General features: G+C 36.5%; 1 protein-coding gene across 1 annotated transcript in view; it reads left to right on the top strand.

Moving 5' to 3' along the window:
* Positions 1 to 383: 383 nt before the first annotated feature.
* The window catches only part of rabgap1l (RAB GTPase activating protein 1-like), a 132,668-nt gene continuing 114,419 nt past the window's right edge, over positions 384 to 18,632 (top strand). Inside the window, exons 1-5 of the mRNA XM_038286214.1 lie at positions 384 to 495; positions 9,732 to 9,960; positions 10,186 to 10,333; positions 15,959 to 16,163; positions 17,581 to 17,755. Of these exons, the coding sequence (XP_038142142.1) occupies positions 9,823 to 9,960; positions 10,186 to 10,333; positions 15,959 to 16,163; positions 17,581 to 17,755 (666 nt within the window). The 5' untranslated portion in view covers positions 384 to 495; positions 9,732 to 9,822. The remainder of the gene's footprint in view (positions 496 to 9,731; positions 9,961 to 10,185; positions 10,334 to 15,958; positions 16,164 to 17,580; positions 17,756 to 18,632) is intronic.

The raw sequence follows: 18,632 nt of genomic DNA, 5'->3' as shown, positions 1-18,632 counted from the left end.
TTAAACATTATTGTGTCTATGCACCTTGAGAAACATATTAGTAGAAAATGACACAGATAATGATTCTAAATACAGCATTATACTATTGGTGATAGAGATCCCTACAGTATCAAAATGTGATATAAATTCAGATTTTCATTTTTATGCAATAGCATAGGAGACTAAATAAGCTGCTGAATTACAACATTTTCCAGTATGAATACGTTCCTACCCTTATACCATATTATGACATGCTAAAAAAATGGTGCTATTTGTTAATTTGTAGAGACGGGATAAAAAAAAAGACAATTTATCAAATATTCACTTCAGGTTTGCGTTTTCTCTGTTTAACAACTCGAAATCCCTGCACCGCGCAGAATTTGAATACGTCGCGCATGCGCAACAGATGACACCGGAAACCCTTCAATAAAACTCCGGAGTAATTCATCTTTGACAACTACACGATCTTCGCTGCAACTCTTTGGACATAAAACCAGCAACTCCGCAAAGATTTAAGTAAGTTGACAGCTCTCAAATCGACTGCCTTTGGTTTAGCTACAGTTACTTCTGCGCAATGATAAAGATGGAGACTCGTCTCATTTCTTCGCTCTCGGGTTTTCCATCCGTAGCCGGGGCGGGCGGGGTGTTCCTGAAAAGGCTTGCTTCGCCTCACAGTGCTCCAACTGTTTTGGACTTCAGGCTGGTTAGCATTAGCCAAAGTTAGCTTTAGCTCTCAGTTGTAGCCTAGCACATTAACACAAGTACTTCCTGTTTACACCGCATTCACCTGCTCTGACAGCTTATTCATTTAGGAACTTCGGCTTTTTAAAGCTGCCTTTTGAAAGAAACGTCAGAAAAAACAAAAACGTTTATTTTTTATAAGTTAGCCTGCTCCTTGCTAATTATTTTCGCTGCTGTGCTTTCTGCTCTCACTCAGGTGCTGCAAGAGCAAACTGTCCCTATATTATTGAATGATATAGAAGACATGTCTTGCATGAATAACACGCTGTTTAGCTCTCTGCACACTTGTTACGTTACACAGCACAAAGAAAAACATGTTAAATGCAGCCAGTCAGCTGGTGACACTGCCTCCCATCCAGGCCTGTTGACATAAAAACAGTTTTCAACGTATGCATTAAGTTGGACAGTTGACAACAACATTGTCACGTGAAAATCACTAAGCCTTCATTCATGTACCTGCTTGAATGGCACTACACGGAAGCTGTCATTAAATATGTGAGCTCAGAAGGGGTTTAATGAAAATGTGGTTGATTAAATTTTTATAGCTGAAAAGCTTTAAAAAAAAGGGTTTCCAGATGTTTTAGAAACACTTCATCCCAGTGATATTACTGCAGGCAGGCGTTGTCAAACTGTCTGTGAACCAGAGCCAATGTTATTCTATTGATGACTAAATAAACATACTTGACAGTTCACAACCAGCCATGCATCAACCAAACTTTCCCTCACTGATGCAGGGTTCTGTTTTCTATAAACTGATTCAGTTTTGAATGGGTTTTGTTTTTCAGATTGATACGTTAAGGATTATAACACATAAATAAAAAGCATGAGTATTTAAAAGGAGCAGTGTTTTCAAAACCAAAAGTTCAAATCCAATTTCCCATATAACAAAGCTTGTTTTCCTTTCACTTTAACTCACATTAGTGCATTAGAGCACATCCTGCTGAAACCGTTAAATCGGTAAAAGGAAAACCCCAGAACAAGACATTATAATTTTTGATCAGTTGGTCAGTCTGTATCTGGAATACTTTTTATGACTGTTTTCTATGTTTACTTCAAAAGAATATGATTTATGATTACGTTGTTATCTTTGGTTTGCTGTAAATAAGCTATGGTTTTGTTTCCAATAGTTGGAGATCAGGGAATGTTGTCATTCTTTATGCCTTCTCTGATTATTAAATAGCTGTATGATTCCCTGAACCCCTAAAACAAGAATTTTAAGGCTATCTTTCTAAATATGATTCCATCATTGAGCATAGTAGTATAAATGCATTGCTGTAATGAGTTGACATAAAAATGCTTAAATAGCTGGGGTGGGACCTCTTTAAACATGGGAGCAGTGATGATTGTAAAGCTCAATAGTTATCCGTCCATCCATCCATTTTCCATCACACTTATCCAAAAGCGGGGTCGCAAGGGCTGCTGGTGCCTAACTCCAGTTTTCTTCGGTGATGAGGGGCGGGGTACATCCTGGACAGGTCGCCAGCCCATCGCAGGGCAACACAGACAAACAACCATTCATGCACACACTCACACCTGATTTAGAGAAGCCAATTAACCAAACAATCATGTTTTTGGAGTAAGCTGGAGTACCCGGGGGGGAACCCACGCATGCACAGGGAAAACATGCAAACTCCATGTAGGGAATCGAAACCAGAACCTTCTTGCTGCAAGACAGCAGTGCTACCCACTGCACCATTGAGCAGCTCGCTTATTAGTCATGTGCTATCTATATTATTACCTTTTCTTTACTCATTAAATCAGATCAGCTGCCCTGTAGTGGCAGCGTTTTCTTAAGCATCAAGTTATGAAAAGTTTTCCAAAATAAGCTTGGCAGAGTTAATTAGTGTAAAGCTGCAAAACATTGACAGTTAAGGTCAAAGATTTAAGTTGTTTTTAAATGCATAAGCAATAAGGATGTTTATTTTATTTTTAATATAACGTACAGTTATGTTTATGGTTACAGATCATACCTATGATACCAGTGATTTGTAGATGAATTTTTTACTGGTTTTAAGCAGTTTATTTACTGGTAGAACTAACAGGGATTAAAATATTTAACTATATATAAGTAATAGAACTAATACAACTAAAAGGAATATTAACATGAAGTACAAAGTTTTTCGGTGGACCTTAAGGGAAGTTATTCACTTACAGAAGTCAGATCATACTTTTTCTTAAGACAAAATTTCATAGCTTATTTTAGGCTTTGTTTGTGGTAGGAAACATTTTTATTTTAAAGCAGATTTTAAAGTGGTTGTAGGTAATAGGTAAATGTAAGCTTACCGGATGGTGCAAGACAAGTTGCTTGTAATATGATAGAGTAGAATTACCTCCTTATCCTAGAAGTACCGTCACACCCTTATTCTTGAAAAGGGTTACTCATTCAGACAGCTAAGTACACCTTTTTTAAGTTCTACCAGAATAATATGCTATTGTTTTATGCTTCAGAGGTACTGACTACCAGGAAGAAGATTCAAATTCTGAAAATAAGCACGGCACAGTGCACATAAAAACAAAACTCAACCTGACTCTAATTAAAACAGCAAGCACTTATCTAGCCCTAAGGTGACTGTTTGTATTTTTGCAGTGTAGTTATTTGGTGTTTAATGGTAGTTCATGTTGTTAGCCGGAATAATGAGGGAATCTCAGGGTAAAATTTAAAAGAAGCAGCCAAGCAGATTTCCTCTGCCTAAAATATCCTTTTCTTTTACCAGTTCAAGAAAATGTAACCTTAATGTATCATCTCTTTTCCTTAATGTCTTTTTAAATGCATCTTTGCTGATTACTGCATCAGGAAAAATCAGATCTGAATGTTTGCTTAATAAGTGACTCTGTGTTTGCACTTTTTCAAGCTGTTAATGATCAACTTAAAGTCCACTATAGATTTCATTGTATGTTGCTTTCGAATGTACACTCTAAATACTATAGGTTATTGCTCAACATTTATTGGCTGCACCCTGTCGGCTAGAGTCACACAAGTGATATTTGAAATTAGGGCTGCAACAAACAAATTATTTTTCTTAATTATTTTTCCAATCACTCGATTCATAATTGGTTAGCCAATGGTTCCTTAAAGAAGATTTTTTTTCAAAGAATTAAAACGGATGAAAGCGTTTTTTTTTTTTTTTTCGAGTCCAAAATATTTATACTGAATATGTTTTTTACAATCTTGTTAAAAATTAAAATTACTAAAAATTACTAAAACTACTGCTCCAAGTGGGTTGCTCTGCCAGCTAAAAGCATGTTTTAGAGTCTATATACTCTAATTAACGATAAATTCATTACTAGATTAGTTTATAAAAACACACCTGTTTTCACTAGCCTTCCAAAGCACATAGCTTATTGTTTTATTCACTTACTTATTTTAGCTTTTATTGCATTTTATCTGTTTTTACTTTTGTTGTTTTTATGTTATCATATGAAGCGCACTTTGACTTTGTCTGTGAAAATCGCTATACAAATAAAGTTTATTTACTTACTTTATGAGTGTTTCAATAATCATCTAATCACGAATAATTGTTTCAGCTCTATTTCAATTAAATTCCATTCAGTTTATTTATATAGCGCCAATTCACAACACAAGTCATCTCAAGGCACTTTAAAGTTCACCAGATCATACAGTCAAATTGATTCAGTTTTCTATATAAGGAAAACCAGTTTATTGCATCGACTCATTGACTCATATGCAATCCCTCACTCTAAGCATGCTTGTAGTGACAGTGGAGAGGAAAAACTCCCTTTTAACAGGAAGAAACCTCCAGCAGAACCAGGCTCAGTGTGAGCGGCCATCTGCTCTAAATTGACCTCGCTATAAAATTTGAATGCACAGTGTGGCACAACTTTGACATCTTTTGAGTTTTTGGAGAACAAAATAGACAAAAAAAAAGTTGACAGCCCATTAAAAGGGTTGCATCTTACAATACAAATTATATATATTTCTTTAAGTTTGGCTTGTTGATATATTACTTTTTCTTACTTCTTGAGGACAGTCTACTAAAAATCATCTGGTGACTGGAAGTTTATTATCAGTTTGATGAAAAATGGTCTGCTCAACAAGTTTGATGCATTACCATTAGAGGTTTTAGTGTCTTGGAGTTTGGAAAGCCTCTTTTCCAACACCCTGATCTTCAGTTTCCTCTGCAGAAGCTGTCTGTTTCCAGAAAGTTGGGGCTGACTTGGCTTCAGGAACAGTTGTGAAATTCATCATAAAATTGGCTTGGTGTATCTCTATTTTTGAGTTGCTGTTAATCAAATTAAATGTAAAGTGTATGTTTCTAAAACCCTTCTCAATGTAGGCATACTGCAAATAAACATTGAAGTCCTCAGATGAAGTTCTCAGGGATGTCAGCACCGTGATGAGCAGGAGAAGTAACTGTTATCTTCCCAATGTTGGCTCTATTATCTGCAGCTAGAATAGAAGCCATATGAATTTCATGAGATTTCCCTTATCTTCCGTTCTTCAGGGCTCCTACATACATAAAACACCACACAGCATGTTATAAAGAGGACCAGCAGCACAGAAAGACCCATAGAAATGAGGGCAAAGTGTGATGATAAAACTTAGATTGATTCAGTAAAATCCTTTGTGTTTTTATGACTATTTTAGTTTCCCCCCCAGTAGAAGCTTCATAGTGTTAAATCTTTTTACTGGGAATTTAAATGACTTAAACTGCTGCTCACAGTCCAGAGAGTGTGTAAGGCTTACTCATTGGATGGCAGGGAAACTACATTCAGTCCACGGTGTCTGCCTTGCCTTATTTTTGGCTCCTTCCTCTTGTTCTGTATTAACAACTTTGTGAATCTGGTTATTTGCCTCTGCTTTAAAGGTGCAGCCTTTAGTAAGGAAGCAACTTGGCCCTCTTTACCAACCAGCCCTCCTTTTACTGGTTCCATACAGGCGGTGGCTTGTAGCACGTCAGCTAGCTGGCTGCTTCTGAGCTTGAGAGACCAACTCCTAATGATCGGGTACAAACTTACTGCTCTATCTCTGGTTTGACTTCTGACTAGAAGGGATGAAACTGATGATGTAATGTTTGAGTGGAATCAGTTAATATGATGATGATAACATGTTTGTTTAAAAAAGAAAGGGAATGTCCACTCTGAGTTATAGGTTTCATGTGAATACAAATTAAAATAGATTATGTAGTTTTCTTTGAACAATTTTGTGTATATGTAATGCATGTTTTTGTCAAATAACAGGAGGTTTTGCATTTACTCTGTGACTCAGCTGTTTGTGTAAGAGACTGTGAGATGTGCTTCCTCTGCACAGTCATCTTCTTACTTAAAGAAATAACATGAAACCGTTAGTAATCAAGAGGTGGTCATCTGTACATTCTCTGTAGCCAACAGAGCATGACATAGAAATCAATTAAATACAATATATTCAAGAAATTCAGCATTAAGATGTAGATATAAAGAGTCTTTGCTGGGCAGAGAAATAGCATTTTCCCAATGGAAACTTTAACATGCATATGTACTGGAAAAACGATCTAGAAATAAGTAAAAAATTATTAAATTAAGTGTATTTACGCTTAATTTGAGTATGGAAATATGATAGTTTGCCAATGGAATGAGTATTTTTACACTTAAAATACGATAATTAGATAACGTGCACTTGAAATGAGAAAATGTGGTGTTGTCTTATTTCAAATGAAAATTGTCTCGTTCCGTTTGGCAAATTGTTTCTTTTACCTCCTCAATTCAAGAAAAAAAATCACTTATTTTAAGAAAACAATGATCTAGATTTCGATTTTTCTTTTTCTAGTATAGAAATTTTTTTTCTTCTGGTTTTAAACTTTAATATAAACTGGAGACTAGAAAGCAGCTGATCGTCTAAATGCAGTTTAGTTAAATGAATCTCTTATCTGAATAGTTGCTTTTAACAGGAACTTCTAAAAGTTAACGGATGCTGTGTTCTTGTTTCGTTTTCTTTTTATGGGCGGTCTGATGTTCCTATAATGGAATATGTGTGATTTGAACACATGACATTTTAGTGTCTGTTCAGATGCCCTGTGGATCATTTGCATAGTAGTTACTGTATGAATGCCTTCTGTGTTCATGTGGTCAGGCCACCGTCTGTGACTGAAAGGCTCCTTTCTGCAATTATTTTGACTGTTTATATGTGTTTGCTTCCTGATGCGCCTTTAAAGACAAGTTTATTCAAAAACTTCAGTAGTTGTAATTACATTTATTGTTATTTTAGTTTTTTTATAGTGACTGTGTTTAATGTTTTCTGCTTAATCTCTGAAAATTAAGCAGAAATAACATTTCTTTAATTGTTTAACTTTTTTTGAGTGCTGCTTGATTCTTCCTTGCATGGCTTCGTCTTTATGAGCTTTCACTAAATATGAATTTGTTATATAAAGGTTGAAATAAAAAAATAGATTAAATTCTTTAAACTAGGACGGCACCAATCAGAATTTAGATTTAGATTTTTTTGGGTTTTCTTTAAAGTTCTGATCAATTCTGATCTCAACTAATTCTTTTATTTTTTTCCTAAGACAAATTTATGATAGAAAAATGTATTGTAGTTTCTTTTTAAAGCAGTCTGTGACTTATGTCAAGATGTTGGGAATTCTTAATGGTGATCCGTTTGATAAATGGGAAAGAAATAAGCAGGTTTTTATTGTGGCTGATCTGATGGTGAATCTCTACTTTTAAAGTATCGGTGTTGCCAAATTCCCAATTATTTCCAATATTGTTCCCAATTATTCTTAAGTATGAGGATTTCTGTATACAACTGGAATGTTTTTATGAAAGCGTTCGTCACAGAAATGATTTGTTACCACTGTTGCTTTCTTATCACAGTCATTTCGATACATAATTTTTCTTGTTTAAAGCTTTATATTAAATGGTTTACATAACCTACTTCTATTTCCCCCCTCAGAGTGATGTAGCTCTGGCCTCCACCTCCTGAATCAGTATGACTGACTTTTACCTTTCTGTCCTATTGCTCTTAGCCAGAGCAATAAATACATTCTTAGAAATATATTGGTAAACCACTGAGATTTAGGAACTCAAAAGAAGCTTTTAATTTTGTAATGCAGCAGCCTTTCATTAGCCGCTGTTCCATAAAGGCGTGTTTGCTGCTTTACTGACTCAACGTGATAAGCCAGCAACTGTCTCTAACATTAACAGGGTGTATTACTGCACATAGGATTTGTTAACACTTGTTTCATAACATGTGCAAACTGGCTTATTATAAGTAAATCTCCTCTTATGTTTACAAAGGTCAAACTTTTTAGATGAAAACATTTCAGTTGAGTTGATGTAAACTTTTTTTTAGCATTTCATATTTCATTTCTATTGTATAAGATTCACAATTTTCTTCAGGAGTTCATTTTAATGTCTCATTCATGTTCATTGTAAATTGAAAATGTGTTTATATCAGTAAATCTATTCAGAAAGTGGGAACCATAGATCATGTTGAACCTGTTTCACAAAAGCTAAAAGAATAAATCCTTGGTGACCGATAAATCTAGGCTATATGTAGCACCATCAGAGCATCCTATCTTATGTTTCACACAGGTTCAGCAAGTGTGGCTCAGGTGTAAATAATCCAGCAAAATGCACATCTGCTTGCTTTTCCAGAAGCCATGAGGTCAATTACAGATCAATTGATTTGAAAAACAATAGCAGATTAACTAAACACCTTAACAGCCTAAATATTATATGATCATTTACTGAAAATATCATAATTTAAGGAGTTGCTTGTCATTTTCCTCTAATAAAAATAACTTTAAAATAAACAGTGGACTCAAGTACTTTTATGTGCAGATCTTGAAATACATTTTTTCTATCCTGGTATTTAGTCCCTCTGCGTTGTGGTGAGTTATTGTCTTTGACTTGAATACAGGAGCTCTGGGATCAAATGCAGGGTACACCATGATTTGCATCTGGCAGAACAACTGATAGGATTTATCACAGTTTTTTTTTTGTTACACTTCTTTTCACTTTTCACACAAAACAGATACGTCTGGACCAAAAAGGACCTAGCAGCAGGTTAGGATGAAATATGAGAACATTCTGCAGACTTTTAGTTGATCAGTTATCTGCACACATATTGGATCCTTTACCATTTTTTAGGGGTGCACCAATAAATCGGCCAGCCGGCCGATCGATCGGCCCCGATTTCCTTAATTTAGGGTGATTGGTGATCGGCCGATATTTACATATGAAACCGATCTTAACCACCGATCTATTTACCTCCGTGAGTGTCTTAAAATCAGTTGCTATTCCATATTTTTTCTGATCTTTTGTTGAAGTTTTGTTTTTTGAAATGTAAAAAAAATCAAAAGAGCAGTGTTGTAGTCTTAAGTTTGTTTTATTTAATATTTATTATTTAATTCATTTCTATGTCAAGGCTCTACCTCATGGACAGTTAAAACAAGTTTATAATGGTTCAAGGCTATTGTTCAAGGGCATGCTTTTCAAGAAAAGATTGTAACATTGACAGTGAATTGCGATCTTGTAACACAGTGTTGGTTATAGCAAAAAAAACTTTTGAACATTATTTTTATCATAAAATGGATTCAATTTAAACTTAGTGATCTTATTAATCAGCCAGTTTGACTTTCAGAGGCTTTGATTGAAAGGAAACCTTAGGAATTATGCTGCTGAATATCTTTATTACATATTGATAAGATTATAACGCTCATTTAATTTATGGAAGTAGTAGCTTTTCCTGGTGAAACAGGTTTGTTGGTCACAGTGAAGCCAGTCTTTCCTACTTTAATATTTCAAACTGGTTCATTGGGTTTCAGCATGACCTTTTACTATGATTTCACAATAGGCAGTAGTTATCAGCGTTATCAATACTAAAAACGGTTGTTTAAAATGCAAAACTATAATGAAATTCACATGTGTGCAGATAGGATATACAGCCTGTTTGAAGAAGTCTTACAGTAAATAACAAACCCCAAAACAAAACCTTCTTTAGCTGCCTCTCTGTTGTTTATCTTTTCATGTGAGGCTCACTTTATATAACCTGGTTCTGTTTGTTTATCATTCAGGCTGCCATCCAACTCAGCTGGGCCGACAGGAGAGAAGGGGAGAACAACACCCCTGGTCTCCCTTAGCTGATCCTGAGTTACCCTGCTAGCCATGGATGACAGCTCCTCACTGGGTAAAGTCAGCAGCTCAACCGAGTCCGTGGCCACCGTCACCAGTGAAGAGTTTGTTCTGGTTCAGTCCAGCCTGGCCGGTTCACCACAGAGCTCTGAGGGCAGACCGAGACTCAAGGTCAGGAACGAGCTCTGGACAATTCTTTAACCATTTTTTCCTGATCATTACCATGAACTACAATATTAGTCAGAAATCTTTTGCCAAACCAGGTATAGAATATAAAGCAGAACAATCTCCAAGGTTAGATTATCATCTGATTTTAGTTACCTCTACCAAATGTACGGTAAAGTCCCTAAATCGTTGAAGGTATTTTGTCTCTTTCTTTTTTTTTTCTTTCCCCAGATGTCCTGGAATGGAAGTGATCAGCTTGAAAAGGCAATGGAGGAGGTGTTGGATGATGATGATGAGGTGAAGGTAGAAAAGAGCTGTGTGGAACAGATGGAGAAGCACAAAGAACCCGAAAGCCAAGAGCCTGTGACCCAACCCACAGGTATACACTTATTTACACTAATGGGTTTGAATAAAGCTAATGTCGTAGACAGTGCTTTTTGATTTGTTATGTTTATCCACTTAAATGTTGTAGCTGCTGTCAAAAAGCTTTGAACCCTTTCCATCCCGTAGTGTAATTGTCATTATACTTTACATGCATTATATCAGGTAACGCTTCATCTTTCAGTTCACTTCCTTTGAGGTCATTTATGAAGAGACCCAGTTCCAAACAACTGTAAAATCCAGCCAGTTTAAGATGATTCAAATCAAACTTGCACCGTTCAATCGGCAGTGCGCGGAAATCGGCTGATTCTCACGTGATTGGCCACGATTGGCGACCAGCCGGTCGATTTTTAAGCACCGATCATTGATGAGTTTTTCTCTGAGTGGACATGCGTCTGTCTCCTGCGTTTCCCCCATGTTTTCTTTTTAGTCAGAGTGCCCAGAACAGGGAGGAATCACCCGGGGAGCAGAGGGAAGAGCAAACGGCATTCTGAGCTCAGACAGTAGCAGCAGGAAATCAATGTCAGAACAGCAGCTGAGAGAGATTGACGGATTTGATACTGTGATCAGTGATCTGACCCAACCCATGTCTAATTCAGATTCTGTCATACATCCTTGTTTGTGGTATATTGCACTGAAATTCCTTTTGTAACATAGATGGGTACAGAGCCATCTTAGGAAACGTTTGATTTTTAGTTTGCAGCAATCTGGAGATGAAGGAAAAAACTGTTATAGTCTTAAATTAATAGTTACCTGTTCCTATTTTTTGAAGAAAGTCACTCCAAAAATTGACTTAAGAATAATTCAGAAAGTGAACTTTATGTTGTTGATCTCACACCTTTTTTTGCACTTCGCAGTTTTGATCATTTTGTATGCAACTTTTTCAGGTGCCAAATAAAGCTGTCAGCTACATGACACCTAAATAGATTTTCTATGATCTACCCGTAGTCTGCTGCAGGGGATCCTGCTGCTTTTAGATGCATTCCTCCAACAGTCAGCATCAATTGAATGTCTTACTACCAGACATCTGCAGAGTTGATGACTTGCTGACGAGGAAAATCGGATATCTGGTTCAGGTGTGTTGGAGCAGGGATGCATCCAAAAGATGTCGGATAACTGCTCCCAAACACTGTATAAGGGCAACCCTGGCTGACTGTAAGGGCATGTAGTTATATAATGTCGACCTTGAAGCTATTATTTTGTTTTTATGGATCAGAAGAACTACAATTATTAGATGATAGGGCTGCCACAAACGATTATTTTGCTTATCGATTTTATTCTGTTAATCATTTTTTTTTCCTTTCAATGAACCAATTAATAATTAGATAGCAGGTGGTTCATTTAAAAAAAAGAGTTTTTACAGAGTTTAAACTAAGTTAAACTAGTTCTAGATAGAGCATACAGACAGAGGAAAAGTTTTTTTTTTTATCTTAAATTTAAAATTTCTTTTACAATTTTAGTATACTTACTACTCAAAGTGGCTTCCCCTGTCGGCTAAAGTCATTTAATCGATTAGCAAAGTAGTTGATTGTTTTAATAATGGATTAATCAAAATTAATTTGGGTAATTGTTTCAATTCTAATAGATAGAGATTGTAATAATCATAAATTATATGAGTGCTTGATGAATTTTTGTGATTATTTATTCTGTAATTCAAGGAAAAATTAAACGATAGTGAAAAATATGAATGGAGCAACTTGTCTGTTTTACTGGTGTAAAACAAAACAAAGAAAGTGTAAAATGGCAACACTTGGTTAGAAAATAGGGGATGGATTTGACCCAGAGCCATGTCCCTCCCATGGCTTTCTGCTGTCGGATCTGCACGGTCAGCCCTTGAACTCTCAGACTGTTTTATATGTAAACATGGCTGAATGTTACCTCACCTGTAGAACAATACTAACAAAAAAACAAGATGTTTGTCTTTAAAGCTTTCAAGTTTCAGGCCCTAAAGGCACCTGGTTGCTATTTTATATAATTACATGTATTGGTTTTAAAGGTTGTGAAAGAGCCACAGGTTGTTCAGTGAGTTGAACTGAACAATCAAGACTATTTTGGTCACTTGTGCTTACCATAGTCAGTTCAAGTCCATAAATCAAGTTCAGCAAGGTTGAAAATAATTTAATCATGCTGGTAAACCAACCTGAGCTACAGCTAATTGTGAAGATAAAGCCAAGGTTGCCCAACAGGATTTCCAGCATTGATTTCAGCTTTTTACACATTACTTCACTTTAGTTACAGAATATTTTGAAAAAATTGAAAACCCACAGAAATGTACCCGAAACAGGATATTTGTAAGAACAGTTAGTCGTTTGCACACATAAGATTTCAATACTTTGGCTTCTTTTAAGTTATTTTGATTGCAATGGGCATGTCACAGATATAAGGATGTACCAACGTTTGTAAAATGAAATGAAAAATACCAGGAAGGAAAAGCTGAAGTAATCCAATGCTGTTCTTCTAACATACGTTAGATGTACTGCTGGTAATCTGGCTAAAAGATGGCTTCTACTTCCATCTTATATTTACAGAAAGAAAGTGTCCTAGTGCAGAGAACTCCACGTGTCCTGTCCAAATACTATCATTGGAGAAAAGTTTTCAAGACATTAGTCAGAAAGTGGGTGTGTCCAAATTAACTATCCAACTGTTACACTTTTTTTTTTTTTTAACTTTATTTTTATTTATTTTTTTAAACATACAAGCACACACAATCGAGAACGAGGGCGAGGGCAAACAGCAGGTAGTCTTGTTAATGAGCATTACAGCTCTACAGATATCACATTGTATATATTCTCCTAACATATATAGAAAAAAAAAAACTCCCAGCTGTCTGTCCAAATACTGTGAATTCACACAAGTTAACTGTTACACACCTTTGGCAATAAAATAATCCCATCTTTCCCAAAGTCTCTCTCCTTTCTCCTTCTTGAGTCGTATTGTAAAAGTCAATATTTCCATATCATGGATCATTTTTATAATATTTACTAGAAGCTTCAGGTTAGGGGGTCTGGGCTGGAGCCAACATTTAGTAATCGCTTTCTTGCTTGCAACCATAAATATCTTCAACAAGTATATATCCTCATTATTAAGTCCCCCAGGAAGTATTCCGAGGTACATAGCAGGAAATGACAAAACTAAGGAAATACCCACAATTTCACAGATTAGTCGGTTAACGTCCTCCCAGAAGGTCCTCAACTCCGAACAATCCCAAAATACATGGAAGTAACCTGCTGAGACCACACAGCACCCCCTCCAGCAAGCGGACTGTAAACCACCCAGCCTCGATCTCTGCTTTGGTGTAATAAAAAATCTGATTAGATTTTTCCAGCAGAAATCGCGCCATGTTAAAGAATTTGTGGTGGACAGAGCATTCCTCCAGACCTGCATCTAAGCCTCAGGAGAAATTAGTACTTCTGCTTCCTTTTCCCATCGTTGCTTGATATAATCAGTTGAGTTCCTGTTCATACATGTTAGATTTCTGTAACATTTGCCGATGATGCCTTTTGTATTTTTGCCGGCATATGAATCCAACTGATGCACTTTCTAATACCCTGTTCAATAACCTGTTTTTTATATTTAATACCCAGTGCATATATAAATACCTTTTCATGTAAATACCCATTTAATACCTTGTGTAATAATCCTGTTAAGTAAGGCTCCTATTTCAGTGATTTCTTAAATGAGAACAGGCATGGTAGAGATAAGGTCTCGGTGTGACCAAGAAAGTAAACTAAGGTGTGATAAACCACATCTTAGAAATGTTTTAACAAGAGGGGGAGGCCTTTTTTTCCACACAGGGCCATGTTTCAATTTTCTTTCTCCCTTAATGACAAAAACCTTCATTTAAAAACTGCGTTTTCTGGTTACCTGCGTTTTCTTTGACTAATATCTAAATTTCTTTGATATCCTAAGACACTTAAGTGTTATAAAAATGCAAATAAATACTTTTAGTGTTTATCTGTCCCAATGGGAGCAGACCCCAGGGTTTAGACTTTTAGCTTTGAATTTTAAATTCTTGTGATGAAACATGTATTTTTATTCAGTGTTATCTCAGGCTGACCCTCGAACAATTTAACTCCTTTTTAAACCTTATAAAAAAAAAAGACAAAAAAAGGGCTTCATAAAGTTTACCACAACAAAAAGCAGATGTGATACATGACTTCAGATAAGAGGAAGTCCTGCATCAAGACTATATTTTTGGATGATTTCAGGTGAAATGAAAAGGCTTGTGGTGCAATGTGTCACACTGGGGGAAAGAGGCGCATACTATCATTCAGCAAATGGTTAGCAATGTTCTCGAGAACGAAAGGTTTAGCTCTAAAAAAGGCCAGAAGACGAGGTATGTTGAGACATTTGTACTTACTAGTGCAAATATTTAACTTTTTGTTTCAATTTAAGTTGCTTTTACTGACTGTTTTCTAACTTGTATGAACATTTTAACATGCAAAAGTATTCACAGTTTAAAATCTTAAAGGTTATCAACTCAGACAACTGGGTGATTAAATAAAACATGTGAAATCAATGAGTTTCCCGTGAAACCAAGCGTTCTTTCCCTTTAATGCAGGTGTTTAATGTGAAATATTTGTTTATATCCTCAGGGTGTTGTTTTCCCTTTTCTTTGTTACACATAGGGTCATTGTCAGGAATACATTATTTCTTTACTACCCATTTTCATTGGGTTGGGGTGTGTTTAGCCGTTGAGAGGCTTGCTGAAGTTGCTATCTGATTAGCATCAGTAAACATCTATTTCATTTTTTCTACGGACTAGAGACAATATTTACACCTCTTGCCTCAGATAACACCTGGTCAAACCCGAAATAGGTAATTGTGCACTGCAAAGACATTCTAAAAGCAGTTTTATGAGTCATTAAACTGTTTTTGGTTTTCTGAAACACCAAAACGCGTTAGTGTTTGGGTTATATATGAGGACATGAGGGGTCATTGCACTTCAAAATCTGATCTATAGATAAGTAAACCTTTCTTTAAATGCATTTGCCTTTCATTTAAGCAGGTAATTAAAACAATAAATGAACATTCTGACCCCTAAAATAAAATAATTTAATATACTGTACTTAGAATAAATAAATACATTTTTCATATTTTTATGTGCAACATTCTTATTCCATTGGCAGGGTGGATGACTTTATCGATTTAAATCAAATGCAAAGATCTTTTCAAGAAGTTTACTTATTTTAAGTTGCAGTGTGGCTATTCTGGCACCATTCAAACAAGAACTGACAGTGCTGTCACTATAATTTTGCGCCGGTTCTGTACAGCTGCAGACTGAATGAGAAGGAAACTGCGACCATGACCACAGTCTAAAAGCGAGCTATGAGTGGAAGCTGAGCTGCTGTGCTCATTGTTCTGCTTCCTGTTTGTATGTTTGAAAGTTCCACATCGCTGGTAATTTCAGAGAGGACCCTCTGAACTTCCTTTATCACTCGAACACACCTTCCCTCCATCCTCCTCTTTATGCTGCGTTTGCAGCTTTGCTCTGTTTCTCCCGCTCTTTGGGTGCAGTGGTATTTCCTGTTTAGATGACATTGTTCCTTTCTTTTCAGCTCGAGGAAAAGTTGACCTCGGTTAACAAACGTATGACTAAACATTGTGTTTTGTCTGTACACAGAAGCATGTCCAGCACCATCCAGTCCCAGTGTCATTGAAGAGGACAGCGTCCAGTTCAACAAGCTATCATACCTGGGTTGCACGTGGGTCAAAGCCCCTCGCAACGAAGCAGAGGCTCAGAAAGCTATGGCGACCCTGCGAGCGGAAAGTGCCATCCCGATTCCCATCACCCTGCATGTTCCCTGTGGCCCAGATGGTTCTGTCAGGTCAGATAAAGGAGACTGATTGTGTGAAAACAGGGAAGCACTAAAGGATAATGTGGGCAATAGATTAGGAAACAGTGCTTTACAATCGCATGCACACAGCTGGAACACTGTCGCATATTCTAACCCAATTTTCTGTCACAAACAGACCTTAGTGTGGCTCACTGGGATTTTTAGTAATGAACTATCATAGTGTAAGGGGATTCATACCTGTTAAATGAAACGACATTTTTTTTCAACATACCTTTTAAAGGTGTGTCAGAGAACAAAGAATCTTAAACACCATAAACATGACTTATAAGACAGAAAAGCAATGAGAGAAATAGGTCATCAATGTGAACTCTGAAGGACATGATGATTTTTTACTTAGATGCAACTGTTAGTTCTGTATATCTAATTTTTTCTTCAGGTAAAACCTCTAAGAGTTTAAATTGTTAAAGGAAGCCAAAAGAACTCCCCTCTGCAGTTGGCCATAAATCAGCGGGACAAAAAAAACAACCTGAAATTTTACATTTTTGCAAACAAACGAGTGCTATGTGTCTGTTGGAAAATAACACTGAATAGACAATAGCTAACAGTATCATTTCATAGCCTGGACAGGCAGCCAGAGCTGCAGTGCTGTGGTTTAGATTCATGTGAATCTGAATGGCTCAGGTAAACTTTAAACATTACAATGATGGAGGAGTTTTGACAAAACATAAGGTCATGTTCACTTAGGTTCCAGCCTAATAAAGTTGGAGCTATGTGAAAATAATTTGCAAAAAATCTCAATTAAATAATAGAAAGTTGTTGTAATGTAAAGAAAAAAAGTTGAGAAAGTTCAAAGGACTATTAATAATTAATGCACTTTGCACTATCTATGCAGCCCTGCTTATATTTCAGTGAGAGTCTTCTGGAAAACAATCCGTTTGCTTCATGCAACAAGCTTTAGTTAGACTTCAAGGTTCAAGTACAAAATATTTTATCTGGAAAATTCTCTTTGTCAGCAGTGTGTGACTGAATGCATAATGTTTAACCACCCTACAAACTGATGTATGCTCTTTTGAAAAGTCAAATCCTAGAATGATGAAAAGGCTTCTGAGCCTAACAGTTACTAAACAATTTGTCCTGTTTTAACCAAATTGGTTTTCACAAGTAATTTAACCCTTTCAGACTTTGGTGGCCTTTTCAAACTGCAAATACGGGGATCATGAAATGGGATGATTGGGGCTCTTCAGCTTAGATCAATGTTTTAGTGAAAACACTGAATTTAGATGGTTGACCACATAACAAGCAAGCAGTTCAGCAGTGATTGTTTTAGTGTATGACTCAAATCCATTTAGTCTGAAAACCACTACCATCAAAGTTAATGCCATGCATTAAAAGGAAACTATCTGCTTCACAGACAGTAAACCAGCCTTTGTGCTTCCCCTCCTCTCAGAATCGTCGACCAGGCCTCAGGGACAGAGATCGCCTCCTTCCCCATCTACAAGGTGTTGTTCTGCGCCCGAGGGCGGGAGGGCTCTGTGGAAAGTGACTGTTTCTCCTTTACTGAGAGTTACCGAAGTTCAGAGGACTTCCAGATTCACGTTTTCTCCTGTCAAATCAAAGAGGCTGTGAGTAGAATTACACAATCAGCACAATTTAAGCATCCTCCCCAGGCTCCTTAACTTAATTTCAGCGTTAGGATGTGGCTGGCTTAAAGTGCTTCTTTACAGAAAGAGATTTTCGTTCTCTCTGGTTTCAGACGCCGTTTATCCTGTAACCTCCTCTTTTATTGTTACAACAGAAGACAGAATGCATTAGAATCAGGAATAGATATATTTATAAAGTTCTTGGTTCTCAAGGTTTTAGCTTTTAAAAAAATTAAGTGAGGAGTCCTTATGTTCTCAGCTTCTGTCACTGCTTTATAAAATCCTGTTTTACTACAGTTACAGCAGCAGACATTACCAAGTTTACACATGGTACTTTAAGCCATTCTAAAACCTTAGTGTGCTAAAATGTAAAGCATTACTTACTGGCTTTGGCTGAGAATTTGAGTGCTGTGTTATCCCAGAAAAAAAAACAAAAAAAATGTAATAATTTCCACCTCTAACTTCTAAATTGTGTTGCAGCCTCTAGCCTGTAGTTTTACCCACATGTTTCACCATTGTCCCCATCAATTATGAACCATATTTTGAATATAAATGGGAATATTCTGACTCATATGCAGGAAAGAAAGACTGACTGACAGCAAGTTGCTCTACAATATTTTTTCTGAACTTTATTTGAATAACAAATAAATGTACAAACATGCTGTCCTGCAGCTCAAAGTCCTGCAGAGACCAGCGGTCACCTGACACAGAGAGGACTATTCAAATATATTTAAAGTTAGAGTTTGACCTTATAACTTCAACATATAACCACACTGTTTCAGAGGTCCAGTTGCACTACCTATAGTTGACCAGTTGGGGGAACCATTGTACTCTGATGTTTTTCATTTGAATTTTTTCA

Source organism: Cyprinodon tularosa, unplaced genomic scaffold (assembly GCF_016077235.1).
Source record: "Cyprinodon tularosa strain WSP-4 unplaced genomic scaffold, ASM1607723v1 ctg106, whole genome shotgun sequence".
NCBI classification, from domain to species: Eukaryota; Metazoa; Chordata; class Actinopteri; order Cyprinodontiformes; family Cyprinodontidae; genus Cyprinodon; species Cyprinodon tularosa.
The sequence above is the reverse complement of the archived record's forward strand: the minus strand, read 5'-3'. Positions and strand labels throughout refer to the sequence as shown.